Source organism: Wyeomyia smithii, chromosome 2 (assembly GCF_029784165.1).
Source record: "Wyeomyia smithii strain HCP4-BCI-WySm-NY-G18 chromosome 2, ASM2978416v1, whole genome shotgun sequence".
NCBI lineage: Eukaryota > Metazoa > Arthropoda > Insecta > Diptera > Culicidae > Wyeomyia > Wyeomyia smithii.
The window spans coordinates 110944474-110964033 of NC_073695.1; the positions used below are offsets into that span (position 1 = coordinate 110944474).

At 39.6% G+C, this 19560-nt stretch overlaps 1 protein-coding gene across 1 annotated transcript in view; it reads right to left on the reverse strand.

Annotated features, from left to right (window-relative positions):
* Window positions 1-1195: 1195 nt before the first annotated feature.
* LOC129721120 (uncharacterized) overlaps window positions 1196-19560 on the reverse strand; it is a 115239-nt gene continuing 96874 nt past the window's right edge. Inside the window, exon 5 of the mRNA XM_055673299.1 lies at window positions 1196-1635. Coding sequence (XP_055529274.1) covers window positions 1564-1635 — 72 coding nt within the window. The 3' untranslated portion in view covers window positions 1196-1563. The remainder of the gene's footprint in view (window positions 1636-19560) is intronic.

Genomic DNA, 19560 nt, shown 5'->3' on the forward strand with positions numbered 1-19560 from the left:
CATGCCCGCAGGCTGCATCTTGGCTAGGTGAGATAACGTAATGATAGTATACGGTCAGTAGTCGACCCATTTCGAGCATTTTAAATGTCATCTTCAAGGTGCACAACCTCCCAACCGACATTTATAGTAAACGTGTTTCGATGAAAAGATAACTGATAGTGGCTATTATGTATTTGCGCTCATCCCAAGGAATAATGAAATGATGATACCCCAAAACCTTGGAGGCGCCGCACGAATAACGGCCATGCCCATTCAAAATAATGCTATGGGGAAGCAAAAGATATGCAGTTTATACGAATGTGAAGAGCACATAGTTACAATAAAAGATTATATTATAAATAAAATTCGAAACGAAACCAGTTTTAACTTACGCTCGTGACAGTTTCTGCTGATAAACTGGTGCAGCGTTGATCTTGGCCTTTACCGAAGGCAGGTATTTCCGCTCTACCCACTAAACCAAAGACAATCCAATTATAAATGTGAAGTTGGGCAGTTCAGGCGAGTTTCGAATTGTAGTTCTCCTTATTGTTTGACAGTTGAGAGATAGTATGTATCGTTTTACATGCTTTCGAAGATGTGTACAACAATCTGTATCACCTTGAGGCTAGTTATTCCTTAGTAATAGAATACAGAAAATTTCATGTACGGCATCATATGTAAAGAGTGAAACATGAAACCTGTTACCCTAACTAGGAATGGAATGTTAATTATGCTCGTATTAATTTCCATGCCTTCTCAAACCATGATTATGAGCGATGATCAGCTGTTTCCAGTTATCAACGCAAGAAACTTCTGTTGCCAAGGCCATCAGTTTCGTGTGATGGTTTTAGAAGGGATCCTAATTAGTATTTGTATTATGCTGACATTCTATTGGTTTTGCGAAGAAGGTAAAGTTATTTGTTCCACCGTCAGTTTGACTGATTTGCATCCTTATCCTTCCTCTGCACATGACCCTTGGAGCGAATCGTGACTGTTGGTCTCGTACACTTTTGTTGGTGGGAATAACTACCAATTTGGTGTTGCAAATGAGTAACTGGTAATGGGTTGCGGGCTATTTGACTTTTTTTTAATGGTTCATCTTTTGTTAGTGGCTGACTGTCACTTGAGGTATGGAATAATCATTTTCGGAAGGGTGATATTTCCTCTTTTTCAAAACTTACTTCTACCTAGGAACTAACCAAAATTAAAAGTCCAGTTCATACCTATGATTAGTTTTATTTACATTTTTTCTGTATTTTTTTCACAATTTAAATTGTTCAGTAACTTTATGTTTCGCCATGCGATAAATTTTTAGAACTGAAAATAATTGAAAAAATCTAGTTCCCTTTTCTCACATCGAGAATAGAGAGCTAGCGTCAATAAATTCTTTTTTTCCAAAAAGGTGCATTTTAAGAATACTATGAAAATTAATGGCTCAGTAGTGTTGTCTGGATACTGGATTCACCCAGTTGAAATGCTGCTTTAAAGTTTTCTTCAGTCAGTTTTTTATGTAACAAACGGGCCTCAAACAATCTTTCCGGTGTTTGCTGAATGCTCCTTTGCTGTGCACGATTTGCTGCTCCTTTACAGCTGATTGTTACCTGTCTTCTGGCCGACGCTCGTCAATACGTACTGTTGTTTTTGTGCATCAAATAGCTGTGGACGAAAAAAAAACATAATTAAACAAATTAAATGTGTGAATTTGAAATGGTTCATATTGATGTTGGACTCGTTGCTCTAAATCATCATTCGGCTTTTTTTTGTTGGCCAACTAAACCAGAATAAATATGTCTGATTATGTCATGAGCAGTTCCCACGACAGCAGATAATTGCCATAAGTCGCGAAACAACTGTAAGTTAAGCGCCTTCAGTTTGTCAACGCTGTGCTGGCGCGCCACAACAAAGCAATTGTTGGGTCAAAGAATCATGTGATAACTTGCTAATTGAAATTACCTGCACGTGAAAGTTAACCATGAAACCGTATTTAGGTATTGCTGATGTTAATTTCATGCTTTTTTAGAAAGGTAATAAAGGTAGACAAAGTATTTGATGAGCCATTGCCTATTCATCGAGTGTTACGACAAACTGCATATTCAAAAACCTGCGATTTCAAAATTACAGCCAGTTCTAACGTTGCAGGTTTATATTTGTTTTTCCTCAGCTCGAATTAGTAATTAAATTTAGAAATAGTAAACTCTCGTCATGAAAATCGGCTGTTATAAGAGCGCTTGTTTATTTTTTTGTCAACTACGCTAATTTTAGATAGCAAAATCTTTAGTGACATTTATAGTTCTACAAAAAAAGCAACCATATTTTCTGGTTTAATGACGTTATAGAACAAAACCACACCAAATGACCTATCGTCAAATATCAACCACTTTTGATTTGAATGAAACTTTTTACACATGACTAAACAAACTAAGTATTTTTCGTGGGTGGAAAAATGTTTTGGTCTCAAGAATAATTTTCGAAAAGGGCGTAAGTATTCATGCATTGGCCTTAATAAAAGCATTGTAGCACAGTAATCTTTGGTTTTAGGTACAGACCTGGGAGGGAGAAACGGATACGAAGCTGTGTGAGTGTCAAAATGAACCAGAATGAGCTGTCACTGACTGTCAATTTGAACCAAGAGTAAAAAATCGTTGTTTTTGTAAAGAGTATTGTTATAACTGAACAGTATCGCGTTGCTTGAAAAAATATTCATCGCAAACAGTTTTTGTATTCATTGTCGTTTTACAAAATGTTTTGGTTTATTTTTACGTGAGGAAATAAATTTCATAAGCTTTATGTAATAATCATGTTAGCGAACCTCGAATCTTAAACTTGCGTTTTTTTTCTGGATTTAAGGCTTTGGTTAATATTTCGAACACAATTCATCACGGCCGAATGTTAATTCTCGTTTCACAAAATAGTGAGATGTAGGATTGTAAAATTTTTGAAACTGCATGAAACCCTGAAAACCCTGCCTCACAGGTTACGCACTCGTACACATTTTCAGAAAGTCTGCGCAAATATATATAAAAAACAAAACCCAGAACTCCAAAGAAACCTTCATACAACGGCAAATTGAAAAAAAAAAAAACGCAGACTCGAAAAATTTGTGTTTTACAGACAAATTTGCACATTCAGTATTTCTGATCTTACTAAAAACTTCGTTTGAGTCACCCAAGCAACAATTGAAACATAATAAAACAATAAATTGTGATCATTTGTTGCACTAATGAAATTCCAAGGTTTTAAGAAACATTTTTTGTTACTACGATGAAATTGTAAAGAAACAAGCAACAACTAAAGTTACATCGCTGCTTCAAAAATCTTCACACCAACAACGTAATTCGCGAGGTTGGATTTGTTGTTGAAACGTGTAAACGGCATTTGAAAACCTAACCTTCACTGAATAGATTTAGTGGGTGGAGCATATAGGTTGCCAACGTGATGCTTGCAAGATACAAAAAACAAACACACAAAAATACTTCTAAAAGTTGCTGTCATGTTCTGAAGCCATGTAACAGCAACTTTTGATCGATCGTTCGCCTTATATTTGTTTTTGAGATGAGGTTATTTACTGCGTTGTAACTTTTGGGTACTTGGACTAGAAGTCGTCCAAAAAGTGTGGGTATCTAAAACGAAATGTGATAAATTGCTTTGAATTTCACTATCACACTGAGGTACAGATGAATGGAAGAAGCAAAATTAAAACTGGCAATGACCATTAGCATGATAAGGGAAGCAATATTTAAAACTGAGCCATGAACTTGCAAGTGTTTCTACAGCAAATGACGTAAATAGTACAAACGAGAAAAGTGAATAGAAATTGATAACTGGAGTTGAATCCTCAAATTTCTGGAAATAATCAAAGATAAATCGCTATACAGTCAATCTCTTTCTATTCTGACCATTTGCCGTTTTACAATCTTACCACAACGCCACGAAGTTTCTATTGCGCCCTAGTTGCTGCTACGATGCATCTTCGTAGCTGTAATTTTACCATGCAGCATTTACCATGTTGTTATCAAATTCCCTGCATTAGTTCATACACATTGAGGTTTCATTCTTGAAACTTGTATTGAAACAACGAAAATGTTACAATTGGCTCCACCTCCTGCGCTTATTTTGTCATTGTATAAGAAACTGAGATGCAACTGCAACTTAATTTCGCATAAAAATTTGTTGCTGTGATGCACAAAGTTCATAATCGAAACAAATTTTGCTGCTTGGGCATGCATGCGTTATAGCAAGAAGATTGCTACACGCTATCAAAAAACGACGCATGTCTGTGTTCTCTGTTTTGAGTGTAGTATTCGTTTTTCCCTCCCAGGTACAGACCAACTCTTTGAGAATGAATTACAAAATAATGCCTTGTTAAAAAAAATAAAATGTGAATTTATTTTATGCAGTAGTGTTGATTCATATTTCCGAAGAAACTTGAAATTATAACAAAACCTTCAGGTAAAAAGTGTAATGAAGAAGTTATGGTTATGTTCATATCCACAAAAACTTATTTCAGTGAGTTGAATAATTGAATAATTCAAAACACTTCTAAATTAAACAACTAATCTCTGTGCTGTCAATGAATGTATTGTGTTGCATTAATTGTACATTGTACAAATCTGCTTTAGTTACAGGAAAATCACAAAAAACTCACAAAAAAGTGTGCTTTAAAAGAAACTGAAATTTTTCAAACTTTATTTTGAAATATTTCAAACACGAATGCATTTTGATAGTAAGTCACTAAGAGCTTCATGATTGGAAATTACTGTTGGAATCTTATTGCATCACTAGAATTTGATTCATCTGATTTATGTTAAAATCGAAAAAAAATCTAATCTTAACTTTTAAGTCAAAATTGTATCACATTTCTCCATCCTCGAATTTCAGGAAAGTTCTAGAACAATGTGATATTCGAACGAAAATAAATTTGAAGAATAAATTCAACCTGTTTTTGATTTGATGTATAGGTAGTTTAGTATTGGTTGCAATTGCAATTATACTTATGACAAAATAATAGTCAAATTATTTACCAAAAAAAAAAATACAATTATTTTTAAAAATATTTGTGAAGAAAAAATTATTTTTAAAAATACTAGAATTAACAAAATGCTTTGAAACTTAACCTTCAATATAAAATTTATGTTTTCATTTCATCATCCTGGAATTTTAACAATCGTTTTTTTATAATTTCAAGTTTCTGCTGAACTGTTGCACTCCACTGCATGTGGAGTCATTTTTTCAGCTACTTTCCAGAAACCGGAAGTCGCCATATTGGATTTAAAGATGACATGTGGAGTCAATTTATTGCCTCTGGCCATTATTCTGGTTCCGTGAGTGACCGATATTGAGTAGTATTCGGCCATTTTTGGCTGTTTTCCAGAAACCCTAATTCTACATCAAGGGTTTAAAAATGAATGTCAGAGTAGGGATGGATGTTGAACCATAATGAAAATATTTCTTGCTCCCTAAAACCTTCACATGCCAAATGATTATTCTGATAATGATGTTTTATTTCCTTGTGTATAAATATGTGGTTCATCCTTTTCCTTTCAAATCGCGGGGGTCCAAACTATCTGCATTCGCTTGATCAGTTCTGAGGTTGCACAGAAATTCGTGTTTCATTTGTACTTACTTACGTACTTCAGCAGCCTAGAGCCGTAGTGACTCGTGCTGTATCAAGAATTTTCCTCCATTCTACTCGATCGCCAATTTTGTCGCCAATTTTCAAGACGCCTCGATATTTGCAGATCCGCTTCAACCTGGTCAAGCCATCCAGCACGTTGGCCCCTCTATTCCTGGCGCTGGTGGGGTCCTTGAAGAGAACCGATTTTAACGCACTGTCGTTCGGCATCCTTGCGACATGCCCAGCCCATCGCAGCCTCCCGGCCTTCGTCAGGTGCACTGCAGCTCGTGGTTCATACGCCTACGCCACTCTCCGCTTTCGGTTTGTACTTTTGCATATCTGGACTCGGTGTGTAGCCTTTACGGGATTGGTTCAACTCCTCAAAACCTTTGCGCGTATCGTTAGCCCGAAACAGTTGCTCCAGCTCTTCACGATCGCTTGCTGGCATTTCCCGTCAAACAGTCATATTGTCGGCTCGACTTTACTGCACCTAGTGCCACGATTGCGGCCTCTCCAATGACCGTCCCCCAACCATCGTCGAGAGTTGAAGCACATAATTCTTCCGTGGAAGGTAGTGCCTCATCGAGTAGACGCGCGTAGTTTTCGGCAGTCTGTGGGCTGGTCAACTTTCGGATGTTTGGCCTAAAAGGACGTTTCTGACGTGTGTTAAATACCGTGGAAAGTTTTGGGCGCACATTTACTGCTTCTAGGTGGTGGTCTGAGTCGATATCCGCACCCCTAAGGGAGCGCATGTTTGTAATGTTTGAGAAAAATCGGCCATCAATGAGAACGTGGTCAATTTAAATTGTTGTTCGGTGGTCAGGTGATCTCCAGGTGGCTTTGTGGATATCTTTGCGTGGAAAGAAGGTGCTTCTAATCACTAAGCCTCGAGAAGCTGCGAAGTTGATGCACTGTTGGCCGTTGTCGTTCGTGTCGGTGTGTAGGCTGTAAGGGCCTATCACCGGTATATACATCGCTTCTCTACCAACCTGGGTGTCATATGACGATTTTGATGTCCCGTGAGGAGCAGCCGTCGTATGTTGCCTCCAACTGCGCCTTCTTCTTGTCGCCAGGTCTACCTTCGTGCGGACAGTGCACGTTGATGATGCTGTAGTTGAAGAAACTACCTTTAATCCTCAACAGACACATCCCCTTGTTGAATTCTTTCCAATTGATCACGCAATTCTGCATTCTGCCCATAACACAAAAACCCGTTCCCAGCTCGTTGGTTGCTCCACCGCTCTGGTAGAACTAGGCCTTGCCTACACGGACTTTCTACACTTTCTCACCTTTGCGACAGATCTCGGGGTTCTATCTGCTATAGCAGCACCCTGTCTCCGCTAACGAAATTTAGCGAATATTGAGAATAGGTTATGTACAACCATCATCAGTGCTTATGTGGACTGTCCACATAAGCACTGATGATGGATGTATGTAGCAACCGAAATGCGTATCTGCGGACGGTGTTCGATTAAAGGGTATACGATTTTTCGTAGTAGAATTAAATGGAAACATAACCTATTCTCAATATTCAATTCCATTCTACTAAGACGCTCAAAAAGAAATTTATTTAAAATATAGCGACTTGCAGTTCCATGTACCAAGCTTCCACTCGTAATCCGTTTTTCGATGTCTAGGTCCATACCGAATGTTCCGAGTTAAATTTTCTTGATTGTTCTTAGTGTAATTGTTTAGGTAGGTTACCTTACTAGGGCCACGCTACCGAGTTTTGTGATGGGGCTGCTATCTTGGGTATAGCGTTCGAGACAACACGTTTATTTATTCAGCCGCCCGCTTCGGATCAGACGCTGTTATGACCCGCCCCTAACCTGGTAAACAGACGTTCAGGAAGGCCGGGTTTTCCTCCGAGGAGGTCAACCCACCTCCCCCTTCCCTGTCAGCGTACGACCCAGGTCCCACTACGGGTTGGTTACCATGATCTTCGCTTGGTTACTCGTATCCCGGCTGGTCCCACGGGGAGGTAGGGATAGAAATTGCTGGGCAGGATGCTATGGACTACAATGTGGTCTATTTTATGCTAACTAGTACGGGTTGTACTGCAGGTACGCTCTGCCCAGCCATTTACTAACTAATTTCATTGTTTACTATCAACTATCAAGTACTATCAACGTGCACTGCCCACATGAAGGAAGACCCGACGACGAGAAGGAAGGTAGAAAGCAGTTGGATCAGGTCTACGATAGGTGCCCGCGACGGGACGAGAACGTCGTCATTGATGACATGAATGCTAAGGCAGGGCAGAAGGCAACGTACAGACCGGTAATCGAGCCAGATAGACTGCACGCCGTGTCTCATGATAACGGTCATCGGTGCGTGAACTTTACAAACTTCCCAATTCAACCACGTTCTAATCGACGGCAGGTTCTTCTCCGACATCATAAACGTTCGCACCTACCGCATTTGTTAAGATTTGGGAGGAAGAACGAGTACCGGAGGAGTGGAGTGGATGGAGGGTATTGTGTGTCCCATCTACAAAAAGAGCGACAAGCTTGAGTGCTGCAATACAGGACAATCGCTGCCGTCGACTATCACTGTTTGAAAAGCAGTTCGTGGGGCACTACGAGGCGGGATTCATGGGTGCCCGCACCACTACGGATCAGATATTCACGATTCGGCAGGTTATGCAGAAATGCCGCGAATACAACGTGCCCACACATTATCTATTCATCGATTTCAAATCGGCATTCGACACAACCGATCGAGACCGGCTGTGGCAAATTGTGCACGAATACGGATTTCCGGACAAACTAACGTGGCTGGTTAAAGCGGCGATGGATTGAGTAACGTGTATGCTTCGAGTACTGAGGGATTCTCCAGTCCCTTCGAAAATCGAAAAGGTTTGGGGCAAAGTAATGGCCCCTCTTGCCTACAGTTTAGTGTTGCCCTGGGAGGTGTCGTAAGTGAAGCGAGGATAAAAACGAGTGGCACGATATTCCAGAAGTCGGTCCAACTCGATATCGACATTGTGGTTCGGAGCTTTGTGAAGATGGCGGATACGTGCATCGGACTAAAGGCCGAAGCCGAAAGAATTGGGCTGGTCATTAATGCATCGAAGACGAAGCACATGAAAAAAGGGGTTCACGAGAAGATAGTGCTAACCACTCAACCGAGTTCAAGTTCCCAAGTAACACGGTTAGTCTTTAATAAGTTTAGGTAATTGATATATAACAAATCTCGTCACTATAACAATAACGTATAAACTTATATACAACTTGTTAACAACTCAAAAAGCGCAAGGGGCGGAGCCAATATAAAACATATATTCAACTTCAAATGAATCGTTCACACGACTTATATAAAACAACTTTGTAACGACTATAACCACCACTCTCACATTTCCAGTACCAACAAATGGTGGCCTGTTATTAATAGGTCATTAACAAATTGCACAAATGAGTTGAAACTTCACTCGCTGATGATTGTTTCTAATACATACAAAACAGATGACTCACGAAAATAATCATGGCTATTCATTTTAGAAATTATCAAGACAATTCATTGATAGAATAGGGTGTTGGTATAGTGATTAAATACAATAAATCTACGTGCGATTTCAGATTTGTCGTGAATATTTGCCTTGTACTTCGTTAAAATTTACGCGCTTCGAAAATACCACAATATGATAGAAATCAATATCATATTTTTTTTTAAATTTAAATTAAAAGAAAAAAGTAACAGATGAACTCTAGAGTAATGAGCCTCAGGTATATATTTTCGATAGGATTATATTATGAAACGTGCCTTTAGCACAGAAAAATAGTGTTGAATATTATTTCAGCACGCCGCTTGCGCTAACGAGGCAGCCATGTTGATTATTAGCATTCGTTTAATGGGTACACCGATTGCCCAAAGATTTTGTCCGTTATATGACCACTATCTATAAAGTTTATTTCGGTAAAAATATCGCAAAATAATTGGAAAAAATGTACATTGAAACATCAAGGTGAACTAAGATTTCATGCACTTTGTTCTAATTATTTGAACTTTCTTACTCTGTTAGCAAATCAAGCGAGGAGTAATTTCTGCCACAATTTGGAGATGGAATCGTGAAACCAATTAAGCAAGGCTATATAAAGCTACTACAATCTATAAAAAAATCGCCGTCACCATCTTGATTATTGTAGTAGGGAAAATAATAGAAAAATTCTCCTAACTAAACCACGCATTAAGTAATATATTTTAAAATTTAAGTAAAACAGAAATATTCAAACATTGATCTGAGGTTATTAACGATGATCAAAATAATAATAATGAAACCGAAGATCGTTGAGCACGACAAAAAAAAGAATTGAAACCAACCATGACCGATCAAATCAAACGATTTTCTTGTTTTAAGTAAATTTATTGATTGTAATTTACTGACAAATTTATCATTTTTGTTTAATCAAACATAAATTCCCTGGGTGTTTAAATATTTTATATAGTTTTGAATATTATAACAGTATTTTTGATCTGCACTGTATTTGATGAAAAAGAAATAGTTCACACCATAAAATCACATTTACAACTGATTTAAAACTGAACTACAACTTTTGCGGCCATTTTTCAATTTTGTCTCCACTATACGTTTTGCTGTCAAACATATATTCACCACTGTTGTCTCTCTTGCATTCTCAAGAAAAAAACTAGTTATAAACATGTTATAAATCAGTTTTTACAGCAATTCGTAACGTATTTACAACTTCAACTTGTTATTTCGATTTAAAACATCATTCCGATTTAAAACATCAATGCGAGTGAATTAAAACCCAATGTTTTCCCTGTAACTTATTTATGACTTATTAATAACTTTTTCCTTTCATTTTTTTCGTAAAAGATGTTGCATGTGTTACTTGGGTTGTTGGTGATGATATCGAGATGGTCAACGAGTTCGTGTTTCTGGGCTCACTGCTAACTGCCGACAACGATACCAGCAGAAAAATTGATCGGCGCATTACGGCAGGAAATCGCGTATACTTTGGTCTCTGGAAGACGCTCCGATCGAGTAGAATTCAACGCCGTACCAAGTTGACCACCTTCAGGACACTGATCAGACCGGTAGTCCTCTTCGGCCATGAGGCATGTGGCATGGACACCTCCGCGGTCTTCGAGCGAATGATGTGGCGTACCATTATCGGTGGAATGCAGATGAAGAACGGAGCGTGGAGAAGTCGAATGAACCACGAACTGCAGAAGCTGCTTGGAGAGCCATCCATCGTCCACACCGCTAAGATTGATAGATTGCTGAGCATGTCGGACGACAGGCTGGTAAAGATGGTCCTTGGATCGATCAGGTGGAAGACGACCAGAATACCCTAATTTATTGGTGAAACAAGCAACTTAGCAACCGAATCGTGATGTCGAAGGTCAATGGTCCAATGACAGTAATGAAAAAAAAAAAAATTCTACAAAAGTTGAAAACTATCGTTGAGGGACATTTCCTGACACATAATCCGACACACATTGGCTGACTACTCCGTATGGCGACTAAGTAGGAAATGTTGCCAATGGTTCGCTAGTCTTCAATGAACAGCTCCTGAGTGTAGTGAACAAGCTGAAGACAAAAACGAAGACTGACATATGGAATTCGGATTTAGTTTAGTTTGGGCTATCCGTACAGTGCTTGAGATAGCCGAGGAGGCGACCAAACAGAAGCGAAGAGGTAATCGTTGTTTGTGCCATAGGTACAACCAACGTCAAGAACGCCTTTAACATTGCCAGCTAGGAGACCATCGCCGAGTCGCTACACAGAATACGATTACCAGGCTATCTGTGTGAGATTCTCGGTAGCTACTTTACTGGTTTACGATACTGCCGACGGACAGAAGATCCGTACATCACAGCTGGAGTCGCAAGGTTCAATTTTCAGTCTAACATTTAGAAATGGAATGTATAATGGAGTGCTGTCACTGAAGTTGCTCGAAACATCCATTTTCTGCAATTCATAACTTTCAAGTCTAAAAAATTAGCAGTTAACAGTAAATGCGTCAAAAAGCCACAGAGTAATTGCAAGCTGGGTTCGTTCTTCTACGTTTGCTTACGGGAAAACATCACTAAGGCTTCGAAAACTTGACACGCTTCCGACTTACACCATACTGAAGACATCGGAGTTTGCGTGTTCGAGTCCCGTTTGGATGAGGAAAATTTTTTAAGTCTAAGACACACCTTTTGTTTTCATACAAGCCAAGCCTTCGACCTTCTGTTTTACTATACACAGACTTCGCAGCCGACTGTTAAGTGTACAGGACAATCGCCGGGCTAGCGCTACGATCCTACTGACACTAACAGTCTCTCCCGAGCCGGGACTCGAACATACGATGACTGACTTGTTAGGCCAGCATCGTACCTCGAGACCAGCTGGGAGATTTTGTTCTCATACATTGTTCGCTTTACAAATCCTAAAATGTAGTCATAAGGCGATATCCATGCATTACGTAACGCTAAAAATCGTAGTGTTTACCCACACCCCTCATATGTAACAGAACGTAGCGCCACCATCTACCCCCTCATAAGGATGACGTCAGCATTAATTTTTCCCACTGACAAAGAAAAGTAAGTATTAACGAGAACGCAAATAGAGTGTTTTTTTTCATTAACTACGAGTTTGAAAACTAACTCGTTCGTCTGACATTATTTTGGTTCAAATTGGTCACGAAATCTTTTAATATGAGCGCCAAGTTTTGTGTATTCGTATGTTCTATCATTACTCTTTAGTATCAGATATCCACTTAACTTGGAACTTAACTTGTCTTTGTGGATAGTGGGAGTCATCAGACTCCCACCAAAGTTAAGTACCCTTCATTTTATTCTTCTGACGATTGCCAATGCTCCGCTATATGTTCTAGATCTCAAGACGCACATTCTCTCTCACCAACCTGCCGGATGCCAGCAGTTCCGATATCGACCTCTGCCAGTGGAAAAGAATTATTCTTGCACCTCTACTACCAAAACGTTTGCGGTATGAACTCCACTATTAACGACTATCTGCTCGCTTTCTCTGGTGGATGCTACGACATCATCGAGCTAACTGAAACCTGGTTGGATGATCGTACTCAGTCTTCTTATTTGCTTGTAAATGAGTACAATGGCTTTCGTTGCGATCGCGGCCCTGATAATAGCCGAAAACTAACCGGTGGAGGTGTGCTCATCGCAGTTCGCCGGAATCTCAAAGCTCATCGAATTGACGATACCACTTGGAATACCCTTGAACAAGTGTGGGTGTCGATAGATTTGACTGTTAGGAAAGTTTTCCTCTGCGTCATTCATCTTCACCAGACAGAACCCGTGACAAAGCAATAATTGAAAATGACCGCTGTCTCGACCTCTGTTTCGCTAGTTACCGCGACGTTGCACCTTCATTAAGCTTGGCCTCAACACCTCTGGTTAAAGCTGTACCACACCACCCGGCCCTCACTCTCGCCCTCAAAAACAACAACTGCAACGAATACCAACAAGTTTCTTGTCTGAGCGAACTACAGCGAGATGATTCAAGCTTTTAAGAATTTTGACTGGAGCATTCATTGAAACTGATGTCGACATTGCTGTATCGACGTTTTCCTTTATAATTTCGAGGTTTATGGATACTTTCATACCGAAGGCAATCCGCAACAAGACGAATAAATCACCTTGGCGAACCCCGGAGTTGCGTCGACTAAAAAGGACTAAAAACGCTGCATTCAAGAAATTGTCAAAGTTTGGTTCGTTACCCCTACGTAACCACTTTCGCCGGCTCAACATTTCTTATAAAAGGCTCAGCTGACATTGTTATTCTGCACACTCACGGCGCATGGAAGCCAAATTGAAATCCGATCTAAAAAAATTCTGGAACTTCGTCAGCGAACAACGAAGGGAATCCAGTTTGCCGTCAACTATGGTGCTAGATAATATGATTGCCGACAACGCGGCCGCTATTTGTAATTTGTTTGCGAGCAAATTCTCTACTGTTTTATCCATCCGGAAACAATGTACCTATTTTAAACGGTTGCATCTCATCTATCAACCTCGACGACAACGCAATTCTCGCCGCCGCTCGTAAGCTTAAGCACTCGAACTCTCCTGGGCCCGACGGAATTCCTGCTACATTATTAAAAAAATTGTTCTACCTCTTCTTGTGCCTTTGTCGCACTTGTTTCGCCTATCGCTGGCGACGAGCAAATTTCCTGTTGACTGGAAGAAGGCATATATGTTTCCTGTTCACACAAAAGGTGACAGGTCGAACGTTAACTACAGGGGAATTTCAGCTCTTTGCGCAGTGTCAAAGTTGTTTGAACTGGTTATCATACTACCTATTTTCTCGCATTGTCAGCATGCCATATCAGACGACCAGCACGGTTTTTTACCTAAACGCTCCCCCGCTACAAATTTGCTCTGTTTCACCAGCTATGTGTTCGAACGCTTCGCCCAACGGTCACAGACAGACGCAATCTATACTGATCTCTCAGCTGCTTTCGACAAAGTTAACCACCGCATTACTGTTGCAAAGCTGGAACGCTATGGCTTTAGCGGCGCTCTTTTACACTGGATGGAATCTTATCTAACAGGGCGAACAATCAGCGTCAAGATTGGAGACGAGCTTTCAATTTTTTTCCTGCAACATCTGGTGTCGCGCAAGGCAGTCACCTGGGACCGTTGGTGTTTTTACTATATTTTAACGACGCAAATTATTTGTTACGAGGCCCACACCTGTCATTCGCAGATGACCTGAAACTATTTTCAAAAATTTTAAATACCTCAGATGCATCCGTTCTCCAGCAACAATTAAACTCATTCAGTAATTGGTGTACGATTAACCGTATGACGCTAAATCTCTTCAAATGCTCGGTAATAACATATACTAGAAAAATGCATCCGATACTCTTCAACTACAGCCTCAACAATCAAACCATTCAGCGTGTCGATGTCGTTAAAGATCTTCGTGTACTTCTCGACGTCAAACTCACCTTCAAGCAGCATATTTCTTTGTTAATCACCAAAGCATCTAGGCAGCTTGGACTAATCTTCAGAATGACGCGTGACTTTAGGGACATAAGTTGTCTGACTGCATTATATTGCTCACTTGTTTGGTCGCAGCTTGAATACTGCTCCACGGTTTGGACTCCGCATTACCACAACGCCATTCAACGTATCGAGAGCATCCAGCGCCGATTTCTCCGCTATGCCCTCCGCCTCTTGCCATGGAGACAGCCTATGTCGGACACTCGTTATGAGGATCGTTGTCAACTTCTCCACCTTAGCACCCTTCATGTCCTACGTGAGACTGCTCGTGCTATGACTGTGTCCAATATGCTGGCAGCACGGGTTGATTGTCCGGACATTCTTCGCCAGATCAATTTAAACGCCCCATCAAGAACTCTACGGAGAGTACCCTCAATGCATCTACCTTTTCGCCGTACTAACTACAGCTCCAATAGTGCAATCATTGGTCTTCAACGAGCGTTCAACCGAGTGTCGTCCGTGTTTGATTTTCATTTATCTGTTGAAGTGCTTCGTTCTAAATTTATTGCCATGTTTAGACAACTGTTGTACTAATGTTTAGTGTAGTAGTCTAGCCACCATTTGGACAATACATGTCTGTTGGTATGAAGTGAATAAATAAATAAGTAAAATAAAGGCGGTAGTCAAAAAAAAAAAATTTGGAAAGTGAGAGTTTGATGCCATTTTAAAATCCAAGATAGTGACATTCGGTTACAGGGAGCTGTATGAAATTGTGCAAAACGATCACAAAACCACAAAATAATTTGAAATCAGAGAGTCCAATGTAGCGTGCTGGAAAAAAAAAAAATTGGGTAAACTTTGCTGAAGCTGAACTAGAAAATTTGTTCAAGAATATCGGTCGAACAAGATAAGAGCTTCTAAAATATATGCACATAAAAGTGGAAGTGTATTTGAATGTAAACCGAAAAAGAACAGCAAAAAGGTGGAAAGAAAAGAAACGAAAACGAAGAAAGAAGAAATCAGAAAGCAAGACATCTTGAGGAGATGAAAGAGGAATAAAGAGAGAGAGAGAGAGAGAGAAAGTGAGAGAGAGAGAAAGAAAAAGAGAGAGGAAAAGAGAGAGAGAGAGAGAAAAAGAGGGAGAGAGAGAGTAAGAGAGAGTAAAAGCAAGAGAGAGAGAAAGAGAGATAGAGAAGGAGAGCAAGAGAAAAGAGAGGAAGAGAAAGAGAGAGAGACAAAGATAGAGAAAAGGAAAGAGAGATAAAGAGAAAGAGAGAGAACGCGAGAAAAAGAGAAAGAGAGAGAAAGCGAGAAAAAGAGAAAGCGTTTTGTATATTGGAACATAATGGTTGAACTAAAAGTCCGATTTTAATAAAATTCGATTGCAACCTATGAGGCAATCAGGCCTTTTATTTGCAACTAGTGCTGAAAAATTCGACCCTGCCGTCATATAGTACAGTAAGTTATGGGCTGTTATTATAGTATTTTGTTTTTCGATACCTTTTTTCATTAGTTTTTCTCGCTATTGACGTTGACTAACGTCTATATCGAAGTTAGGCCCCTGAATTTTAAAATCTAGTAATTCAACCAGGGAAAACCAGAGAAAAGTGGTCAGGTTTGAGCGCTTATTTTGCAGTCATCTATAATCAGGTTTTCGTGGTTTTGGCATCAATCGATCAGAAATTCTTTTACGGTTAAATTTATGTAACAAAAACAAACTTTTGTTTGAGATACACTATTGAAAAATTGGTAATTAATATCGATTGTCTAAATCATACCGCGCAGCCAATCACTACCTCTCTTCCCAAGCACAGTTGACACTAACGGATACAATCGATCTGACTTTGTTGTTATTGTTGTTGTCACTTTCTGTTTCCGATGTTTATGCTGCTGCTAGCGGAAAAAACCTTGCAAATATGCATTTTTTTGTTGGTGTTATTATTACGACAGCGGCCGGCGTCCCATAATTCTGATTCCAAAACCGCACCAGTGACATGCGGACGCTAGGTGATAGCAGCTGAAAGGAGGAAATACAAAATAGTACCGGTCATCTCGTGCCGGTTTCACCCGTTATGCTGGTGGCTTTAGTAGTAAATGGCTACTGCAAAACACTTAAATGGCTGGAATTCTGGACGGACTAACCAGGAAACTATAATCGGCAACTGGCACCTTTTATTGCCTCGAAATTTTGGTACAGAAGCGGCTAATTGAATTTTCTGTTTTACCAAATGCTGCTGCTAGCGGAAAAAACCTTGCAAAAATGCATGTTTGTGTTGGTGTTAATATTACGACAGCGGCCGGCGCAGCTTTCAAGAAACATTTGTCTCTACCATTCCATCATCTATGTAGCCCCGCCTTCTTTCTAATTATCTGACGAAGACTTGGTATAAAACGTATCGTTCGAACATTTCACCCCATCAGTTTCACTACTAAACCGTACCGGATACATACGGACGCTCGGTGTTAGCAGCTAAAAGGAGGAAAAACAAAATAGTAACGGTCATCTCGTGCCGGTTTGGCCCGTGATGTTGGTGGCTACTGCAAAATACTAAAATGGCTGGAATTCTGGACGGAAACCAGTAAACAAGAAATCGGCAACTGGCACCTTTTGGTGCCTCGCAGTTTTATAATAGAAGCGGTTAGTTGAATTTTATGTTTTACAATTGCTGCTGTTAGCGGAAAAAAACCTTCCAAAAATGCATGTTTATGTTGATGTTAATTTCACGACAGCGCTAGGTGTTAGCAGCTGAAAGGAGGAAAGACAAAATAGTACCGGTCATCTCGTGCCGGTTTCACCCGTTATGCTGGTGGCTTTAGTAGTAAATGGCTACTGCAAAACACTTAAATGGCTGGAATTCTGGACGGACTAACCAGGAAAATATAATCGGCAACTTGCACCTTTTGGTGCCTTGAAATTTTGTTACAGAAGCGGCTAATTGAATTTTCTGTTTTACCAAATGCTGCTGCAAGCGGAAAAAACCTTGCAAAGATGCATGTTTGTGTTGGTGTTAATATTACGACAGCGGCCGGCGCAGCTTTCAAGAAAACTTTTTCCTTACCATTCCATCACCTATGTAGCCCCACCTTCTTTTTATTTATCTGACGAAGCCTTGGTATAAAACGTACCGTTCTAACATTTCACCCCATCAGTTTCATAACTAAACCGTACCGGCTACATACGGACGCTATCTTGAAAGAATTCTGGACGGACTGACCAAAAACATGGATATATTCGGCACCTGGCCCCTTTTGGTGCCTCGAAATTTTGTTACAGAAGCGGCTAATTCAATTTTCTGTTTTAGTACAAAATGCTGCTACTAGCGGATAAAACCTTGCAAATATGCATCTTTTTGTTGGTGTTAATTTTACGACAGCGGCCGGCGCCCCATCATTTTGATTCCAAAACTGCACCAGCGACATGCGGACGCTAGGTGATAGCAGCTGAAAGGAGGAAAGACAAGAGTACCGGTCATCTCGTGCCGATTTTACTCGTTATGCTGATGGCTGTTAGTAATAAATGGCACTGCAAAATACTAAAATGGCTGGAATTCTGGACGGACTAACCAAAAACAAAAATATATTCGGCACCTGGCCCCTTTTGGTGCCTCGAAATTTTGTTACAGAAGTTTTGTAAAAGAAGCGTTGCAATTCCCTCTACTATTTGCTTCAATGGAATATTTTTTTTTTTTTTATAAGAATACGGTAGTCAACGTCATGCGGTCGTGTCTTGAATACCACCCTCCTACTTTTTTGCTTTTTTTCTCACTTGGTCGGCGTGCAACCAGACCGAGCCAAGCGCCAAACACATTGTTTTGAGTGATTGGCATTTAAAGTTTGACCACCCATAAATTATTCGTGTTTGAACTAATCATTAATTCAATGCTAACACATAATTAATAGGGCTTAATGAACGTCCTGTTATCATAAATACACGAAAAATAGCAATAATTGTTAAAATATGTGGTTTTTATTTTTGACAACTATGCACTCAGTTCACTCTGGTCGAACACAAATTTTAAAAAATGGTCTTCAGTTCGGTCTGGTCAAACGTATTTACTACAACATATCAACTTGACTATTAAACAAGCTAATTTTTCTCACTAGTCAAACGTAATACATAGATAACAACGCTGCTTTATCTCTCAATCCAATATGTATCAAAAATTATACAGCTGATAGACAAGCAAAGCTTTATTTCTGTTGCTCTATTTCCTGGTGCCAAAGCGCACCAAGTGCTTAGTGTTAAGATAATATCAATACGAAATGCTCCGGTATTTTGAAGCGGGTATTGCCTAATTTTATTGATTTAACGTATATTAACCCAGTACAGACGTTTGTTACAAGAAAAAAATTAATTTTATTTGAAAAATATCCAATGTAAATCAAATGCACTTGGTTCGGTCTTGCTAAGCAAGATCTTGAAAAAAAAAAATGATGTGCCCATTAAAACGAAATTCGGCTCTACGAAAACTACCTGGCTGTTTATTTATCTAATTCTGATGACAGTCGTGTTAACGAGCTGTCCAAAGCGGAGAAATCAGTTACTGGTTAAAATAAATCGCAAAGTTTGCTTTTAAATCACAAACAATCACTTTCTTTGGATGCCATGTCTGTGTTTACGGTTCACTCTGGTCGAACGCAATTTCGTTCTTTTCACAAAGTGCTACAGAGATTTTTTATTATAGCACGCCTATGAACTATTCAAATGATTTCATTCTTTAATAGAACATAGATTATCAGTTTGCACATCTACTGGTGCTCATAACTCAATTTTAAAGAAAATGGCGCTTGGCTCGGTCTGGTCGCACGCCGACCACTTTTCGTTGAACAAAATTACATGCGCCAAGCATCACAAAGCAATAATTGAGTATACTAATTTAGGAGGTTTGAAATCTTCGAATTCCTTACGATAATTTGTAAATATTTAGCGAATTTGCGATATGCGTTTAAAAGGTTCAAGTGATGCTTAAATTTTCGTTAACTGATTTAAAATTAGGTGGAATCGCTAATTTGCCAAATAAATTAAGCTCTCT